The 20,083-nt window shown below is 45.9% G+C and overlaps 2 protein-coding genes across 2 annotated transcripts in view; one reads left to right on the top strand and one right to left on the bottom strand.

Moving 5' to 3' along the window:
• SACK1F (scaffolding CK1 anchoring protein F) overlaps positions 1-20,083 on the top strand; it is a 49,237-nt gene that overhangs the window by 22,032 nt on the left and 7,122 nt on the right. Inside the window, exons 2-4 of the mRNA XM_083156124.1 lie at positions 8,668-8,835; positions 10,741-10,862; positions 15,672-16,282. Coding sequence (XP_083012250.1) covers positions 8,668-8,835; positions 10,741-10,862; positions 15,672-16,282 — 901 coding nt within the window. The remainder of the gene's footprint in view (positions 1-8,667; positions 8,836-10,740; positions 10,863-15,671; positions 16,283-20,083) is intronic.
• LOC146025921 (uncharacterized) lies at positions 4,665-6,921 on the bottom strand. Its single transcript, XM_083156123.1, has 2 exons — positions 5,986-6,921; positions 4,665-5,613 (listed from the first exon to the last, which is right to left on the bottom strand). The coding sequence occupies exons 1-2, from the start codon at positions 6,623-6,625 to the stop codon at positions 4,814-4,816; spliced, it is 1,440 nt and encodes a 479-aa protein (XP_083012249.1). The 5' UTR covers positions 6,626-6,921; the 3' UTR covers positions 4,665-4,813.

Raw genomic sequence — 20,083 nt, 5'->3', positions numbered from 1 at the left:
CCATAGGCTACATTGTAGTAAATATTATTACAGACTATAAATAAGTTGTCTCTGGTGTCTGTAGATGAAAGATGTACTTTAAATAATGCTAATGTAAAAAAGCTACTACACTGAGGTGTAAGCACTTACTGTACAGTCTGTGAAGTGTAAGCTACATACACGGAGAAGATTTAGTAAAGAGGAATAAGTCCTGGTTACAGTGCGTAGACGATCTTTTTGACATTATGCACTATAACCATTTTTAATGATATTTTTGTGCATACCGTCTAGTGCAGGGGTGTCCAAACTTTTTGCGACGAGGGCCAGATTTGGTGAAGTGTAAATGTGTGGGGGCCGACCATTCACCCTGACATTCTTTGAATCATTAATCACATCAGATTGGTCCCCCACTCTGCCCCCATTCATTCTATGTCCCCCAGCCTGCCCCTTCTTCAATGTATGTCCCCCAATGTGTAAAGTATGTTGTGTATGAGTATGTGTATGAGTATGTTCCCCACTCTGCACCCATTCACTCTGTCCCCCAGCCTGCCCCCCTTCTCTTAATTTCCATCAGTGCCTCCATTCATTGTATGTCCCCAAGCCTGACCCTCCTTCACTGTATGACTCCCATTCACTGTATGACCCCCATTCACTATGTACCCCACTTTTCCCTCATTCACTGTATGTCCCCCAGCCTGCCCCTGCTACCTCTTCTCTGAATGGCCATCACTGCCTCCATTCACTGTATGTCCCCCAGCCTGACCCTCCTTCACTGTATGTCCCCCACTCTGCCCCCTCCCTTCTCTGTATGTTTCCCAGCCCCTTGTGTGAGCCAGAGGAAGGAGAGGCAAAGCAGGCACTACAAGGACAGGAGATGCTTGGGTTCCCGCTGCTGCCCTCCTCCGCTCTGCATGTTACGGGAGCAAGCTTCCCCCTTGCTGCCCCCCTCCCCAAACACACTGCTGTCACTGTGATTGTGGAGTAGGGTGATATACGATTGCAGCAGCAAGGGTAGGACGCCAAACACATCTGACTGTGGCGACCGGCACCTCCTCACTGCAGCAGACAGCAAGGTAAAGCCGCGCTCTCCTGGTCCCCACCTTTAGTCTCCTGTGCTGTGCTTCCCACATCTGATGTTCTGCCCGATTACAGCTGGAGGCTGCGGGCCGCTTGAAATTACAGCACGGGCCGCAATTGGCCCCCGGGCCTGACCTTGGACATGTCTGGTCTAGTGTATACGCAGTGCCAGATTGAGGTCTAAATGGGCCTGGAGCTGAAAATTATCAAGGGCCTATTATGCGCAATAGTAGGGGTTGTGGCCAGTACCTAATAATGTGGGGGGCATGACCAGTGTCACACGCACACACAATATCTTCCCCGGCACTCTGGTGTCCCAAATCTTTGTTACCCCCTTAGGGGTGAGTCCATTCTATACGGTCGCAGGAAAGTAGGCGGCACACATAAGGCTCCAAATTAATTAAGAAAAGTGCTGGTGTAGTTTAATGCATATAAATATATATAAATAATATATTACAAATTCTGACACTGACAGGATGCAGGGAGATATATTGCCGGGTGCCCTCCAAAGGTGCACCAGTAGGATGCTGATGTCCTAAGACACTTGCGGGGTGTGGCAACATTCCAGTCATAAAAAAAAAGGTACTTGTTTCCTAGCACGGCCACAATCTTGTGGATCGTGTACCTTTAAGTTAAGGTACACGATCCACACGATGGACCCGATTTCCTTTGAAATCAGGTCCATTTTGCCGGCAAAGGTACAAAATCGGGGGCATCGCGTCGGTCGGGACCATTAACATTGGTCCCGACGCGACCGATGCGATGCCCCCGATTTCCCCATAGGCTTCAATGTTAAAATATTTTTTAACATTGAAATCGTGAGGATCGCGTCGGTCTTGTGCCATTATAATGGCACAAGATGAGATGGACTTGATTAAGTCCATCTCACCTTTAAAAAAATGTGAAAAATGTGAAATGGGCCAATATGACCCATTTCACATTATAGATGTCCCCGTCGTCACCCCACGATAGACGCCAACCCGAAGCGTGGCGAGCGCAGCGAGCCCGCGAGGGGCGGCGGTGCGCGTCCTCCGACCTTTTCATTCCCCTACTATCCACGTCGGCATGGAGTTGAGAATAGAATAGTGTGGCGAGCGCAGCGAGCCACCGAGCCCGAAGCGTGGCGACCGCAGCGAGCCCCGCGAGGGGACGCGTATAACTTCACAGGTATACGCGTCCCCTCGCGGGGCTCACTACGCTCGCCACGCTTCGGGCTCGGTGGCTCGCTGCGCTCGCCACACTATTCTATTCTCAACTCCACGCCGACGTGGATAGTAGGGGAATGAAAAGGTCGGAGGACGCGCACCGCCGCCCCTCGCGGGCTCGCTGCGCTCGCCACGCTTCGGGTTGGCGTCTATCGTGGGGTGGGGTTTACGTCGTTAAATTTGGGGGTCTAGGGAATATTTTACATTGAATCCAATGTAAAATTGGGTCCCAGGGACCCGATTTACATTTCATTCAATCAAAAAATCGACCCGATTTTTCCGACACGACCACCCCGATGTAAATCGGTGTGGCCGTGCTAGGAAACAAGTACCAAAAAAAATACTGAAAGCCAAAACTTAGTAGACAAAATTTCAGCACCTTTTGTGTGGTCACCTAGGTTTACCACACCATATACCCCTTATACCATGTTCTCATTGCCGCCCCTGCAAAATCCCGGGTTTTTCTTGCCGGGTTTTTGGCGGGGCACAGAGAATGGATACTTTTCTACCCCGTTCATACAGCACCTTAAACCCGGGAAATTCCCGTGTATGACGCGTTCACACTGCTTCCCCTGGTCTGCCCTGCCAACAAGTGTGTGAATATAAAAGCAGCTTTGATTGGCTGTTGAAAAAGTAGCTGTGATTGGCTGTTTTAGAAAGCAGCTGTTATTGGCTGGCTGAGGATGATGTCATATAAAGTGGCCTGTTTTTTCCAAGCACACTGCATTGCTGGAATCATGGCTGATGAGATGCTTTTGTTTTGCACCATTTTGCTGTTTCATGCAGCAAATGAGAGCTTGCTGCAGCTGCTTACATTGTGCTACCTTGCACAATGCACTTTGAAGAGGAGGAGAGCGCAATTTCTTGCTGAGAGAGACAGTGCTCGCCTTCATTATGTGCGAAGGAGAAGAGCTTTCATCACCTCCAGCGTTACCTCCATATTGAGGTTCAGCACATCCAGTACCCGGCGAATGTGGACCAGAGACTGCTCTCATGGCGAGGTATTTTGGTCTACAGTGGAGGGTTATGAGGATGACCAGTGGATGGAGCATTTTCGCATGTCACGTGGGACCTTTCAGTATGTGCTGGACCTTCTAACCCCTGCACTTTCCAGACAGACCACAAACTGCAGAATACCCATCTCACCTAGAAAGAGACTAGCGATAGCGCTATGGTGGTATGCTACACCGGGAGAATACCGCACAGTCGCCTGCTTGTTTGGAGTGGGGAGATCCACTGTATGCACTATAGTCCATGAGGTGACGCAGGCTTTGCTGGAAGGACTTTACCGTCGTTTCATCACCTTACCTCAAGGACAAAGGTTGGACGACATCATCGCTGGTTTCCTGCATCGTGGATATCCACAGTGTGCTGGAGCTATAGACGGTACACACATTCCTATTATTGCCCCCACAGAAAACCATGCGGATTACTTTAATCGCAAAGGCTGGCACTCCATAATTCTACAGGCTGTAGTGGACCACAAATATTGGTAAGTACATTTTTTTATGATAATATTAAACTGTACTTTGCGTATTGCTAGGGTAACTAAACAGAAATCTTAACACTTTATATTTTCAGCTTCACTGATGTCTTCATTGGCTGGCCTGGCCGTTCCCATGATGCAAGGGTTCTAGCAAATTCGGACCTATACCTTATTGCTGAGGAGAAGCAGGATGGCTGGTTGTTCCCTAGAGAGGTAAAGATATGTTTTTGCATGTTGCAGTTGGGATATTTTTAGTGTTATGTATGCATGTATGTATAACCAACGTACCACATGTATTGTTGTTTTTCAATGTCTCTCTTTACACCGGTAGAGAAAAGTGGCAATCTGAATAGCATACTTGTACTCCAAGAATTCCATATTGTAACTCTTATTTTACTTTGCAGAAATCGAAGATCATCGATGGGGTGGAGATCCCAGTACATATAATCGGGGATGCAGCATACCCATTACGACGATGGTTAATGAAGGGGTTCACCCAGCGCCATCAACTTACCCCGGAACAAATTGATTTCACCCACACCCTCAGTTCTGCACGAATGGTGGTAGAAAATGCCTTTGGCCGTCTAAAAGGCCGTTGGCGTTGTTTAATGAAGCGCAATGACATTGATACCAGCTTCATGCCTCATGTAGTTGCTGCCTGCTGTGTGTTGCACAACATATGTGAGTTTAAGAAAGAACAGTTTCTACCAGAATGGACCGTACTGGAGCCTGAGGAATCAGATCACTCTGCAGATTCTGAGATGTATGAGGGGACAAACACATGTGCAGAAGACATTCGCAACACCATTACCAATAACATATTTGCTTTAACCCACTAGTGTATTATAGTTTTTAATTTTCAATAAACTTCAAAAACATTTCTGTTTGTTTGTACATATTTTATTCATATGTACAACATATATTTTTTTAGTTAAATAGCATAAAGTGTACCAAAAATGCACATAGAAAAATATAATAAAACTGTAATGACAATACCCAAATGCCTTACATAACTTCTGTACAGGCCGGGTGGGCAGACAAATAAACAAAAAGTCAATAAACACCTCTACAGCACATGGTAGCGGGGGTTTTCCTTTCTTGGAGCCGTTCGATTCTCCGCATGACTATGTGGACCAGCCGCATAATCAAGGCAGTGTGGTGGAACTGTGGGAGGCTGAGTTGCACCCGGTGTACGCTCAGGGAAATGGCAGTGATTTGCTGGAGGCTGAGGTGTCCCAGCAGCATACTCGGGGCACTGCGGAGGAACTGGTGGAGGCTGAGGTGCACCAGCTGTACGCTCTTGGAAATGTCGAGGATTTGCTGGAGGCTGTGGTGTCCCAGACGCATACTCTGAGGAGTGCGGTGGAACTGGGGGAGGCTGAGGTGGACCTGCTGTACGCTCAGGGAAATGGAGGTCATTTGCTTGAGGCTGAGGAGTCCCAGCAGCATACTCAGGGAAAAGGTGTGACATTGGTGGTGGGTGAGGTGTGCTGTATGGCACCATGTTCCCCTGGGTTGGGCCTACAAAATTTGGTTGGCCTGCGCTATACATTGGATAACCATACTGAAAATTATTGTGTGGTGGCTGGGGCAGTGCATGGCCTTGTGCCCTAAATAGACTATTAAGGAACTCCATCTGCGTATCTCGGTTCTCTCGATTGATACGCTCATGCATACCAACAATGGCAGTAATGAACGTGTTCTGTAGGTCACGCTCATTGTCCATAAATCGCTGCAGACGAGCATCTTCATGAACTTGCATCGAATTATCCATTTCCTTCAGGTGTTCAAGCATTACGGTGGTCATTGCTTTTGTGGCTTGTTCCATCTTAGTGGACCTCTTTCTTCTCAGTGGCACATTATAAACTATGGGAAAAACAAACAACACATTACTATACAAGACTATAATAATGTTACTTCTCCTTCTACCCAAAAGACATTGTTGGTGCCCATGCACTTGGAAAACCATCTGTGCTGAAGGCTAGATATCAGTAAAACCTTAACTTCTCATTCAGACGTGTTAGCAATGTTGCTGACAGGCCTGAATCAGATCCCCTCTGCACAGATGCATGTGGATGTTAAATTTCAAAAATACTTAAATAAAAAAGCAGTGTTGGCACATGCATGCTTGAGGCCTTTTCCCTCCTGCACTCTTGCTACATGCTGCGACATATTTCTTTAATAAACAAAAATATAGTACTGTGTAATAATGGTGTGTGTAAAAAGTTATAAACTTACTGTTGGTCCGCAACTTTGGACGTGCACTCTGTGGCAATGCTTCAAAGGCTGGACTTCCTTCAGCAGGTAGTGATGATGCAGGCGTTGATGGTGGTCGCTGCAAAGGTGATGGCGGATGCTGCACAGGTGAAGAGAATGCCGTGGGGCCTACAGCTGAATTGTGGGAGTTAAATGATGAATCCAGAACTTCACATTGGGCTTCACCATGGACTGAGCGGGAATCCATTTCACTGTCTGTGGCCTCAAGGTCAATGGGTGACGCTGCTGCTGCTACTGCGTTTTCTTCACAGACACTTGCTGCACTGCCAGCAAAACTGCTGGAGGAGGACAGTGATATGGGATTAGCCAGTGCAGAGTTCCCAAAGATGACATTACACTGGTCATAAAATGGCCAGTCCATACGGGCACCACCACTCTTCCTCCTGTTTAGGTCATGGACCTTAGCATACTGCTTCCGCAGGGCTTTGAGTTTATTCACTACCTGTTGCTGCGTTTTGACGATGCCACGGGCAGACAGGATTTTGGCGATGTTGTAGTAAACAACGGAGTCCTTCACTGTGCCGGTCACTTGCTTTTTTATCTCCTCCTCTCCTCTCACTGCTAGCAGCTCGAGCACTTCCTCATCCCTCCAGTGCGACATGTCTGCTCTCCTCGACGCAGCATATGGACGTCAGACGCAGCATGAAATGGACGTCACGTCACATGATCACATCCGCCAATGAGCTTCTTTTTTTCCATCATGTTTGAAAAACCCGTGTCTGCGCTGTTCAGACTGAAGTACACCCGTGTTTTACCCAGGAAAAACCCTGCAAAAAACCCGTGTGTAATTCCCGGGGCATAACACCCGGGAATTTCAAAAGGACGCGTTCACACTGAGACACGACACGGGAAATTACCGCTCGCCCTGCCAAATACCCGGGTTTTTTAGGCAATGAGAACGGGGTATACAAATTATGCAACACAATAGTGACCCCCTTATACTGTACTTGCCTCTTACACATTATGCCACATGGAATGAGCCAAAATTCACACTGACTGAGACAAAATTCACACTATGGCTTACGGATTGAGTCAAAATTCACATTATGCCACACAGATTAAGGCCAAATTCACAATATGCTTCACAAACAGGGACATTGCGCGCCAAAGGCGTGCATTAAAAATGTACACCATAATGCCCATTACATGTTAAACCACACACACCATAATTTCCATTATGTATTATGCCAAACACCATAATGCCAATTAAAAATTATGCAAAATAAGTGCTGCTTACCTACATGCTCATTTCCAGGGGTTCCATGCTCATTGCCAGGGTTTCCATGCTCATTGCCATGTCGGCTTCCTCAGGAGCAAGTCACACAAGGAGCACTTGCTCCTGAGGAAGACGGAGTATATCCGGGGAAATGCTTTGAGACACTGAGTTTACCCTCAACTGGCATCACCATCCACTTTGTTGCTGATTAGGGAAGCAAATCCCAGAGCATTTTTTCAATCCCGGAATTCGGGATTGAAAAATGCCCAATCCCGGGATTCCCGGGATTGGCTTCCCTAATTAAAAAACCCGCCCCGGCCGCCCCGCATATTTACTTACATGTGCGGTGCGGTGCAGCGGGGCGGGTGGTCGGTGAAGCTGGGAGGGTGGGCGGTCCATTGCTGATGCCGGTAGACGGGCGGGAGGCGGCCACTTCACTTCAGGAGCCGGGCAGGGAGGTGTGCGGGCGGCCGAGCAGGCAGGCGGGCGATGACAGGACGGGGCTGCGCAGCTGCTTGGCCTGCGCAGCGTGACCTCTGGCCTCGTCACGCTGCGCAGAGCCACAATGCCGGGACGGGAGTAGCCGGACAGCGTCTGAGCACTTGCTCAGATGCTGCCCGGCATTAGACTGCGTCTGCGCAGTCTAATCCCGAAATCCCGGGATTGGAAACTCCAATCCCGGGATTGAAATCCCGGCGTTTTAGGAGCCAAATCCCGGGATCCCGCCGATCCCGGGATTGGCCACCCAATTGCTGATGAGCAAAGAAGTAAAACCTTTTCTACGCCAACTGGACACCGCATATGGGACAATTGCATCGGTTCCTAATTTTCCAGTATCCAGAGTACAGCCCCACAAGGATTCCAGCAAAGTCTGGGAATTTAAAAGCCCTTTATGAGGACACAAGGGATACGTGAAAATAACACAATATCTCACATCCTTATTTCCTCCTAACATTATCGTCAACAACTACAATACCTCAGCAACACTCATTCATCAGTGGATCGCTAACAAATTCTTCATTTATTTCCAGTTGGACATCTATATACAGATCATATATACATTCCATATATTGCAATAAGATATTATGCAATTTAAATTCACTTGCACACTGTGATATTTTATATATATTTTATAAGTGTATGTGGTATATGTTTAGTTATTAAAATAATATATATAGCAAACAATTAAAGATGTTGCACAATTTAAGAAACATAGTAACTGGGTATCTTGCATTGCGTTCAGTTTCACCGATCTTATAAATGATGCTTATTGTGTGGAGACAAAAATCATGCAGGCGTATGACCTCTAAATTAAAAGATCCTCAACTTACCTCTATTCTTTTGATTATCTTCAAGATAAAGATGAGAAACAAGGAAATAACATCTATGTGCTTATGACACAAATATCTCTTCCCTCCCTGTGACAGGTAATTGCCATCGTCATGGACTATTTTACTGACCGGGAGGTGTTCAGAGATGTACTGAATGCAGCGGACAGAAGGAGAGTCCCGGTCTACATGATTCTGGGAGAGAGCGGAGTCAAGCATTTCCTGGAGATGTGCGAATTAATGCAGCTTTCTGGCCATATGCTCCGGGTAACGTCAGTAGAGAAATCCCAGAACATAGATAGGAATGTGTCTGTTGTAATTATTCCATGTAGCTTTTCAATACATTGTAGTATATTGTACATAGACAACAAATAATTATTTTATGTTATGGAGTATTAGCCAACAAAGTTCAAATACATATCTACTAAGTAGTGGGGAACTAGTGTAGTAAGTTTGAGTTATAGGCCCTTATTCTGGTTGACTCTCAAGGCTGCGAGTCTCCCAGATGCCGCCTACCGGCGCGTTTGCCCACACAGCTGTGAGTGAATGTTTAACATAAACATCCAATCACAGTACATGGGTAAACACCCAAATCATTCGATGGTCGCCGTCCATCATATGAAATGGAAGGTGCACACATATCTAAGTGACTCTCAGGTCACTTAGATTTGCGTGCATCCTCAACAGGAACTGGGAGGGCAGCTGACATGCTGCAGGCTCCCCCAACTGCCTCTCCGGGCGATTTTCGTGAAAATACCCAGCATATTTATGGGAACGGCTATGAAAACCTGGGCGTTCCCATGGGCAAATCCCCCGGCCCACCGCCCCCTGCCCTCAGTCTTGGGTGCGTGCGCCCAGGGATTAGTCTGCTCGCCGTGGCCACATGCACCCAGCACATGCACATGCGCAGAATTGTGCATGCACATTTCAAAACATTGGACTTGCATGCGAATTCGCACAACCAGAATAACCCCCTGTTAGTCTGTCACAACCACAATAACCCCCATGGTTCTTAGTTTCTAACAGATTTTTACTAATAGGTAACCTACATTGTCTTTATTCTTTGGACTATAAAGCATTTGGGGCTTTCATGAAGCCTATAGTGATATCTATAATGGTCATCATCATCCTCATTATTATGTTTCTTTATAAGATACCACAAATCTGTAGAGCGATTTTCTATTCTGCAACTTAATTCATTCTTAATATAAGCAAATTAACTCAAGAAGTACCAATGGCTCAAATTAATTGTGGAAAGACACAGATGTAGATACAGGAGAGACCCATAGGAGTTTATTAACCGTTAAAAAAAACCAGGAAGCTCATGGTGGTGTTTATGGCCGGTATTTAGAAGTGCAACAATTTTACTAGCTAGAACATGACGTAAAGGCACACTGGGCAACTGCCTAGAGGCCAACAATTCTAGGGGCCTTTGAGCAGGGGCTGGGTGGGCCAGGGTAAGTCTACCTCTGAATGCCGGAGCCTGGAGAGCTTTTACAGGGGAGGTAAGCAGCGTATGCTGTCCAGCTGCTCTGATTGTGAATTACCCAGAACGTGACTGTCAGCTTTCTCTACCTCTGGAGACAGACAATGCATGGCTGTCAGCACGCTGATTGGTGGATGGCTGGAGTGAAATGGTTTGCAACAACCATTCACTGTACGGATGCATATGGAGAGATGTCGCGCTACCGGCTGGGCATGGGCTCTAGTACATTGCTTTGCCCAGAGCCGTCAATGCTGTTAAAATAGCCATGACTGAAATTAACAACAACTATAAGAGGGTAATGTGTGATCGCTTTCAATGAAAAACTCTAAAGCTTACTAAAAATGTCCAAGAGGGCAATCTGGTCTTTATTTTGAGACATTGATATAATGTAATAACCTTAATGCTCAATATATGCTACATACATACATATATATCTCTTTAAAAACCCATGCTCTAGATACTGAACCATCTTGTACTGAACAATCATGTTTCCTGTAGTAAAAAGGGCCTGTCCTATGGTTTGTAGGTATAATCACAGAAAAGGGAAACGTTGGACTGCCTGGGAAGACTGTGTGTAGAAGGGATCATTTTGGATATTGGGAGGTGTTTACTAAAGTATCTAATAAAATAAAACATTGATATTGTGATGATAACTGAAAACATCTTATTTTCTCTTCTTTATATAGAACTTGCGTGTCAGGTATGTTACAGGAGTAGGCTTCTACCTGCCATCTGGGAAGATCAGCGGCTCAATCTCACACAAGTATCTCATGGTGGATGGAGACAAGGTGGCCTTCGGGTCTTTCAGGTAATCTTCTAAACATTCAAATGTTCCGTTTGTAATTTGTCCAGTGTTATGGGTCTTTTATAATGGAAATGATCAAAACAAAGGAAATACAGAGGGAAATAAATCATGTATCAATATCCAGGTAACTGTTGTACTTATGTTTTCTGTACACACTAGTCTGTGATGTGCCATTAGATGACACTACATTCTAGCACAGTATGTATAGTAATGTACATAGGGTAGTTCTGCTATGATGAGGGTGTGAACCCAAAGCCGTGACCGCTGTTTAGAACGGCCACAGCAGACCCTACACTGCCTCTGTTGTATCCTCCCAAAATGACTGGCACCTGCAAAGCTAAATCTTCACCTGTAATAGCCATGTTTGGAGGGACAAATTAAGTTCGCCCCAGCTCCGGTGCCACCAGGTCTTACTTGGAACAAAGTGCTCTGGATCCTTAGGAGAAAGACAAGAGGAAAATCTATCTAAGGTTTCCTAACTGAACGGGAGTAGAAAACTGTAAAAAAAGAAATAAAGCACAATATAACAACACACAAAAAAGTAATGAATAATACTGGTAAGGGTAACCACCCCTGTGGTGCAAGAACAAGAAATGGTGCAATACTTTGGCGAAGTCTGGAGAACCCAGAAGTATTTACATAAGTGTGGAGAGACCTACGCATAATGAAACAGATGGAAACCAGGACTCCAGAACGGACAACTTATGACTATCGGATCCGGACCAGAACAGGCAAATGGACTCTCCAGAAAGAGGAACCAGAAAACCCAGGAACAAGTGGAGCTGAGCTGAGGCAAGTGAATCATCTAGACAGAAGCTATCACCAGCAGGGCTTCGCTGGACTGACTCCATTATAAAGGCCTAGTTGGCCAATCCCCAAGGAAGCAGCCAGCTCAGCCCCCCAGCGCTGATTACTCAGCTGCGGCTGGGCTTGCTTATCCAGCATCCTCCATTGCCCAGAAACCACTGCAGTGAAAAAAGCACTCCGGCCGCCTCCGACACATGGCATCCACCACTGCCTGGTAACTGCAGAAGCGGAAGGAGCAATCTGGCTGTGCCATCCCCCAGCATCCCTGGTTGCCTTCATCAGTGCCCCCTCTACCATCTGATTATCATACTTATTACTGCCTTTTCTGTCTCATTGCCATCCTACTATCCCCCTGCCCTTTCTCTTCGCTATGCCAATGTCCCCTCTCCCATCTGACTGCAACCATCATTGACTTTCTCTTTGCCTCCCCTGTAATGGTTCAATGACTCCAAACCCACGTAGTCCCAATCCAGTCCTTAAACAGGTAGCATCACACTATACTGTGATTATACACATATCCATTCAGATGCTGATTAAAACTGATGCACTAGAAAGCTGGCCAACATGCACTGGATCCTATGGCATCAAGTACTGTGCCTTCAGCAAATAAATTGTATTCAGACAGTGATAGTTGTTAGGGTTAGGCAATAACAGGAAGGGTAAGGGTCAGGCTGCGGGTGGGGGGTGTTGGTTAGACTTCTAGAAGGGAGGGTTAGGGGGCAGGTGTAGGGGGTATTATACTTACCTGAACCCTTTTGGGATTCTCTCCTTTGAGATGCTGGCCATCTGTATGTATTCCCCACACACAAGCTCCATCCTCCTTTATAAATGGTGTCAATACTCCATCAAACACCATCTAAAACACAATATGCGTTGGAAATAACATGAATGAGGAGGCGTTCAACAAGTACAAAGAATCAAACAAAATTTGTAAAGGGGTAATCAAAGCAGCTGAAAGGGAAAATGAAGAGAGCATAGCCACTGAAAGCAAAAACAACCCCAAGAAGTACATAAATAGTAAGCGAATAATTAAAGAGAACATAGGCCCATTAACCAATATCAATGGTAAAAGTTTTACAGAGGATAATTGAAAAGCAGAACTGTTAAATGGGTTCTTCTCATCAGTGTTTACTAGGGGAGAGCAGACAGTGGAATGCACACATACCACAAATGGGACAAAGAAGCCGGATCTCAATATTGATTTCACGACCGAGGAGATAATATTGCGTCTCAGCAAAATCAAAACAAACAAATCACCAGGGTCAGATGGGATTCATCCTAGGGTACTAATGGAATTAAGGGAGGAACTTGCGACCCCTCTATATTACATTTTTGATAATTCACTATCATCAGGTAAGGTACCAAAAGACTGGAGAATAGCAGAGGTAGTGCCAATATTCAAAAAAGGAAAAAGGGATGACCCAGCTAATTACAGGACTGTGAGCTTAACATCAATAGTGGGTAAAATATTTGAGGGATTCTTAAGAGATGGTATCCAGGAATATACCACTGGTGTATATTAGATTTAAACTAATAGTTTAATTATGCCCATACCCTCAGGCAGGGAGGAGGACAAGCTGGAATCCCCATGTCATTTACAGCTCTCTCCACCCTTCTATATCTCCTCTGGTTGGGAAGCCCCTTCGGTAGCTCATGAAACCTTATACGCCTATACCGCATCCTGTCCATCTCACATTCTCATTGCCTGGTCCTGCTGCTACATAAAAGGGACAGCTTATGATGTCAGTGTGCTCTGGCAGGGGGGGGGGGCCCTGACAAAGGGGGCCCCCTGACAAAGCAGGGCTTAGGGTACAGTATTGCCCGTGCTCCCCCTACCTTAAAAACTATCAGGTTTATGTACGTCTGAATCTGGCCCAGTGTCAGAAACACTTACTTGGGTGTGGAAGCGCTTACATATTGGTGAATGTTGGCAGATGATATCTTTATATAACTACTTGATTGTACATGTTTTATGTTATATTTTTATGCTACAGCCACGTGACATGAAGATTCCTCACTTCATAAAAGTCACACCTAAAGTATTTTATATGCTACCTGTTGCAGGGGTGGGGGTAGAGCTCTCTTATCTCTAATCTCTGCAATTGCTCAGTTTTAGCCAGAAACCAGTCGGTATGGTTCCTGGTCATGTGACCAATGGGAAAGCCGGTCACAATGCTGTGACATGTGTGAGGTCACAATAAAAATATATTATATGTATATATGTGTGTGTGTGTGTGTGTGTGTATGTATATATATATATATATATATATATATATATATATTTGTAAAGGTAAAGAACAAGCAGTGTCACTCCGCGGGGTAAACTGGTGGTGAATTTAATCAGGTGACCAACGTTTCGGGGGATGGATACCCCTTTATCAAGGTGTGCACCTTGATAAAGGGGTATCCATCCCCCGAAACGTTGGTCACCTGATTAAATTCACCACCAGTTTACCCCGTGGAGTGACACTGCTTGTTCTTTACCTTTACCTGCATCACCCCACCGGGAGGCACCCGTGGCTGCTGTACCATTAGAGGAGTGCCAGGCTGAAATTGTCTCTCTCTCTCTCTCTCTCTCTCTCTCTCTCTCTCTCTCTCTCTCTCTCTCTCTCTCTCTCTCTCTCTCTCTCTCTCTCTCTCTCTCTCTCTATATATATATGGTTTTGTGAGCAGCTTTCACTCCCTGCTCTCAGACACTTTGGGCCTGATTCAGAGCTGTTTGGGGAACACATCCCCTAACATGCGGCCAAATGGAAGGGAAATCATTCGATGGTCGCTCACTGACTAGACTGACTTATATTCGGCAGATTGCCGAATTCTGAGTGGCCGCTGACGTCATGTGATGTCAGTCGCCCGCCCCGAGCAGGCATCGTCACGCCTGCGTTCTCAGGGGAACGCCCAGTGTTTTTAGGGGGATGCCCATAAAACGCTGGGCATCCCCCTGCTCCCGCGCCGTGCTTGGCGCCCGGAGCAAACTCACCAAAGTGTGAAACTCACTAAAGCCGTTTGCTCCAGGGGTTTGCGCATGCGTATAATCGCGTATGTGCAAATTCCTGCAATTGCCATGCGGTGCAGGCCGAATTCGCTACCCCGTCCAATAGCTGAGGTGTGCGAATATGCGCATGTACAAAACCCGGTAGCAAACACCTTCAGCAAGTTTCACACTCGCCGGGGCATTCACTCCAGGATGGGTGGGCAGGGAGCGGAGTCAGAGGACCACCCAGCATTTCATGGGCATGCCAGTCAAACACATCAATTCACAGGTCCATGGATTGGAGGAGGGGCTAAAATGACACGAAATTATGCATAGCAGGGAAGGGGGGGGGGGACACTGCTGGCCGTGGGTGGGTTGTGGGACTGTCCCCCCCAGAAAATGGACAGTAGCACGAAATCCAGACAGTTGAGAGGTACGGTATGAGTTAGTGATTCAAAGGCAGCAGTTAAATCTAACGGCCCCCATACACTAGTACGAATTGGGCCAATTTCACCCGATCCCTACGAATCAGGCCAAAAAATAGGCCCAAATCAAATGCACGTCAGGTCGAACTCTACATATTGACTCTGCTGTGCATAAAATCTATCGGATCGGATGCATCAGCGGCACGTCGCAGGTGCTTTTAGCACCCACGATGTATTGTGCCCAAAACCGTGGGTGTGTGCCAGCGGTGATGCACAGCTGGCACACACCTATGTGCAGCGGCAGGCACCACGGGGCAGGCAGCAGGGGGTGCCGGGCAGCATTGAGCGGCAGGGCGGGCAACGATGGGTGCCGGGCAGCAACATTTAGTAAAAATACTTTCAAATGACTGGCCGGCCACTGATTGGCTGAGAGAATTAAAACAAGTCGGACTAGTGTATGGGGGCCTTTATCTCTTCTCAAATCCCCTGAAGGCAACTAATTCTGCTCCTTAGAGAAAGTCAATGCAATGTCAGTGCTAAAATTAAATGATTTTAACTTTTTTAATCTAAAGAGTTGCATAACCATTTATTTGTTGTGCTTTATAGGTTTACCTGGTCGTCTTTCAGAGTAGATCGTAGTATTATGACACTCCTGTCTGGACAATACAGTGAGCCTTTTGACATTGAATTCCGGGAACTTTATGCCCTATCAGAGGAAATAAATCTTTACAAAGAACTGTGCTTACCAGATGTTCGGCCTAGTCCCATGATCAGTACTAGACTACGTTCCTCCACTGTTGCACGCAAGCTCATTAACCCCAAGTACTCATTGGTAGTGGGGAGAAGTCCGGCTCCTGGGGAAATGCTAAGATTTGGGTCTTCCAATCCACCAGCTGCAGGAGATGATGGTGAAAACGAAGGGGAGAAAAGAATGGCCAAATTCCTGGAAGATCTTATTTCTATAGCGCAAGAAGAACCAGAAACTGTGGTATTGGACAATCTTCCCAAAGTCGCTGTTCTCAATAATAAAGAGACTGGGAAAGCCAGAGAAGAGAGTGCAACAAATAAGTCCCCCAAAAAAATGAGCTTTAGATTGTTCAGGAAATCGCAACCTCCCACTCAGGACAAGGAGGTAGAGGGGGGATTTGTAATATTACATAAACCAAAGCCTGCCTTGAACAGCAGCTTCAGAAGTCAGCAAAATCTGGCAAATTCAGGTAAGAACGCATATTTATTACATTGCTGTAGAAACCATTATGATCTGTTTAGCCAAATATACACTTTGGCCCTTATTCAGATCTGATCGCAGTACAAATTTGTTCTCAAAATGGGCAAAACCATATGCACTGCAGGTGGGGCAGGTGTAACATGTGCAGAGAGAGTAACATTTTGGGGTGTGTTGAAACTGAAATCTAAATTGCTGTGTAAAAATAATGCAGCCAGTATTTACCCTGCACAGAAACAAAATAACTAACACAAATCTAACTCTCTCTATACATGTTGCATCTGCCCCATCTGCAGTGTACATGTTTTGACCTTTTTCAAAACAGATCAGATCTGAATAAGGGCCTTTGTCCAAATATTTTTGAGCGCTACTGAGACAGCGACACTTTTTGATAGCTTGATATACAAAAACTTTGCACAAAATAATTAAAAATATCATATAAAATGATCTTCAGCCTATGTGTATGATATAAGCCAAATACTTTACACCTTGCCTGATAGTAATTGTATACAATATTTTACTATAAGGTGTACATTAAACATAAATGCGTTTTGTGTTTAGACTTGGGTCCCATCCCCAAAATATCTTATTATGGTTGGCAAGTATTCCAAAATATGGAAATATGATATCCAAAATATTCTGGTCTCAAGCATTTCTGAAATGGGAGTCACCTTGTGCGATGTGCTATAATCCCTTTGATCTAGCATACATGTGCATTACGTGATGTTTTATTTAAGCTTATGGGTGGGGTATTCCATCTGGGATTCCGAACGTCCCGACAATCGGAATCCCGGGCCGTTTTCATCAGATTCTTTCAATGTTCTGTCTGTCGAATGTCGGACAGTCCGTCGATCGCCAAAAACTGACAAGGATTGTCGAAAAACGTACGTGAATTCTACCACCTGCGGCCATTTCTGACAAAACACATCCGACTTTAAAAAACCTGAATCTGACTTCCTTCAATGCTGTTGGTAATGCCAGCGGAAATAGCGGCACAGCAAAATAATGAGTGAAATATTATGATGACCGATTATTTCATTTTATTTATTTTGTTTGTAGGTGATTTTTCAGTTGAGCGTAATTGTATCTAAACCCAAAACATGTATATTCAATGTATCCAATATTGTGGTGAATAGTTCATCACTTTAATTTGGCTGTATTCAAAAGTGGAGACCAGTTTTGTACTACAATATCATGTTATATAACTCTTCTCACCTTGGGGGTGATTCAGGTTGGTTTGCCAAAGCAAATTCCTTTAATGGACAAAACCATGTGCACTGCAGATGGGGCAGATGTAACATGTGCAGAGAGAGTTACATTTGGGTGAGTTATGTTGCTTCCATGCAGGGTAAATACTGGCTGCTTTATTTTTACACTGCAATTTAGATTTCAGTTTGAACACACCCCTCCCAAAATGTAACTCTCTCTGCACATGTTACATCTGCCCCACCTGCAGTGCACATGGTTTTGCCCATTAGAGAGAGATTTTGCTTTTGCAAGCCAAACTGAATTAGGCCCATTATATATATACAGATGGGGCAGGTCCCATCTTTGCAGGGGATGGCGATGGCGACGCCAGCCGCCATCCCCGCCAGCGCCATCTCTATAGCGAGAAGGGGACGCGCACGCACAAGAGGACATCCCCTTCCGACGGCGCTTCCAGCGCATCCCCCGGATGACGGCCGGCTTGTCGGCAGTCACCCGGGGTCCCCGCCGCCTGCCCGCACACCCCTCCCCCCCCCCCCCCAACCCTGTCCGTCTCCCTGAAGCGGAGACGGACAGGGTTCCCGTCGCCCCGCCGATGGAGATTGAGACGCGCGTCTCAGTCAGATGGTGAGGCAGGCTGCTGGCGGATCGCCAGCGGTGACAGTCTGGTGATTCGCCAGCAAAGAAGAAGCCTGCCCCATCTGTAACTGTATGCTGAGAATCTGCACATAGAACCTGTGCAACACAGAGCCCTCCTTCATTATTTTTAAAGAATCCTCATGTCTTATTTCACTCATAAATGTGCTTTCTAATAAGTATTTCAAGAGAAATGTTTTTTGGATAACAAGAGGATACCAACCACATCAGTGTCAAAAGATTTGGTAGGTATTTATTAAAGCTTGAAGAGAGATAAGATTGTCAGCGATAAAATACCAGCCAATCAGCTTCAGCTTTACATGTTACAGGCCCTGTTTGAAAAATGACAGAAGCTGATTGGATGGTACTTTATCACAATCTTATATTTTACCAAGCTTTTATAAATATCCCCTTAGTGCGACTTCAATAAGGTACAACAATCCCCACCCCCACCCCCCACCCCAGTTAGTGTCCGATAACAGGACTGCATATCATTGCCTCAAGAATTTAGACCATTACCAACGTTTGCTAAACAGGCTACACAGGTCCTTCTGTATGTTGCAGGGCACAACCCCAGGTTCTCAGAGCCTTCAGGTACAACATTGTTTGGATATTCATTTTTATTTTTACTTTATTTTTACTTGAAGACAAACTGGCTAGCCAGAAATCTGTTTGGATTCTGTCATACCCCTTTCAGACAGAAAAATCCCAAAAACCCAGGTATTTCCCGGATACAAAAACCCGGGTAGAACTAGGCAGCAAGGTGCTGACCCCCTTTCACACAGGAGCAAAAACCCGGGTATTTCCCGTGTCGACCCCTTTCACACAGAAGCCGGATTTTTCCTGCAAAACTCTGTGTGTCATAAGAATAGGACAGTTTTAAAGGCACACAGAGATGAGGTCATCAAAAGTGGGTGGTGACTGCTCACTGCATTAACCATGGCATGACACAAGGATATGTTGTAAACAAGTTTTTTTGTTTTTATACACTGGAAGGTACATGTTACCTCACATGGCTGTCAGTATATTTGCAATGTTTGAGTACACTGTGGCATCTTTGACTGTCCCAGTCATCTGTTTGCCGATATCCTCCTCCCCTCTCACTGCCAGCAGCTCTCACCTCTTGCTTCTACCAGTGGGCCATGCTATCCTTTTTTCAGCTCCCTAATGACCTCAGAGGCCAGCTCCATTGCCATGCCCTCCCAGCCAATCAGAGAAGCCTATCCTCACAACCAATCAGCCAGCACCCCACCAGGAAAGCCAATCAGTGCCTAATAATGTGTAATAATCCCAAAAACCCGGGTTGTTTCCTTTCAGACAGCCGGCGACCCGGGTTTTTGGAATACAGACCCGGGAAAAACCCAGGTAAATACCTGGGTCGAAGTCCCAGAACTTTAGACCCGTGTTGACCCTTTCAGACAGAAGAAAAACCCAGGTCGACACGGCTAGAGCAGGGAAATTCCCGGGTCTTTTTTTCTGTCTGAAAGGGGTATCAATTACTTAAACAGTCAACAATCAAAACAAAAGGGTCTATGGGCCAAATTCAAACACGTTAGCAAATCTCTGCGCCAGGGCGTTTGTGTAAACGCCTAGGCCCAGATGTATCAAGCTTCAAAAAGTGATAAAATGGAGAGTGATAAACAATCAACCAATCAGCTCCTACCTGTCATTTTTTCAAACCAAGCCTGTACCATGGCAGTTTTGAGCGGATTGGCTGGCTGTTTATCACTCTCGACATCTGGCCCTTAAACTGTTACCGCAGTTTGAATAACGACGGGGGCAGCAATGATGTGACGGGGGCAGCATTGAACTGTTAGGGTTGGGAGGCCTACGCATTTTCTGGGAGCGGCCTAGAATATGTAGGCATGTCCGGGACACTCTGCGACGGTAAACATGGCTGGCCTGCACCTGGCTTCACAGCTAGTCAGCCAGGGGGCAGATGGTGATGTGC

Source organism: Crinia signifera, chromosome 8 (assembly GCF_055691185.1).
Source record: "Crinia signifera chromosome 8, ASM5569118v1, whole genome shotgun sequence".
NCBI classification, from domain to species: Eukaryota; Metazoa; Chordata; class Amphibia; order Anura; family Myobatrachidae; genus Crinia; species Crinia signifera.
The sequence above is the reverse complement of the archived record's forward strand: the minus strand, read 5'-3'. Positions and strand labels throughout refer to the sequence as shown.

What these genes read in the sequence shown, in the direction of transcription:
- LOC146025921 (XM_083156123.1), bottom strand. Translation starts at nt 6,625, where the DNA reads ATGTCGCACTGGAGGGATGAGGAAGTGCTCGAGCTGCTAGCAGTGAGA. An exon ending in TCCAAAGTTGCGGACCAACA is followed by an intron (nt 5,614 to 5,985) that starts GTAAGTTTATAA and finishes TTTTTCCCATAG; the next exon opens with TTTATAATGTGCCACTGAGA.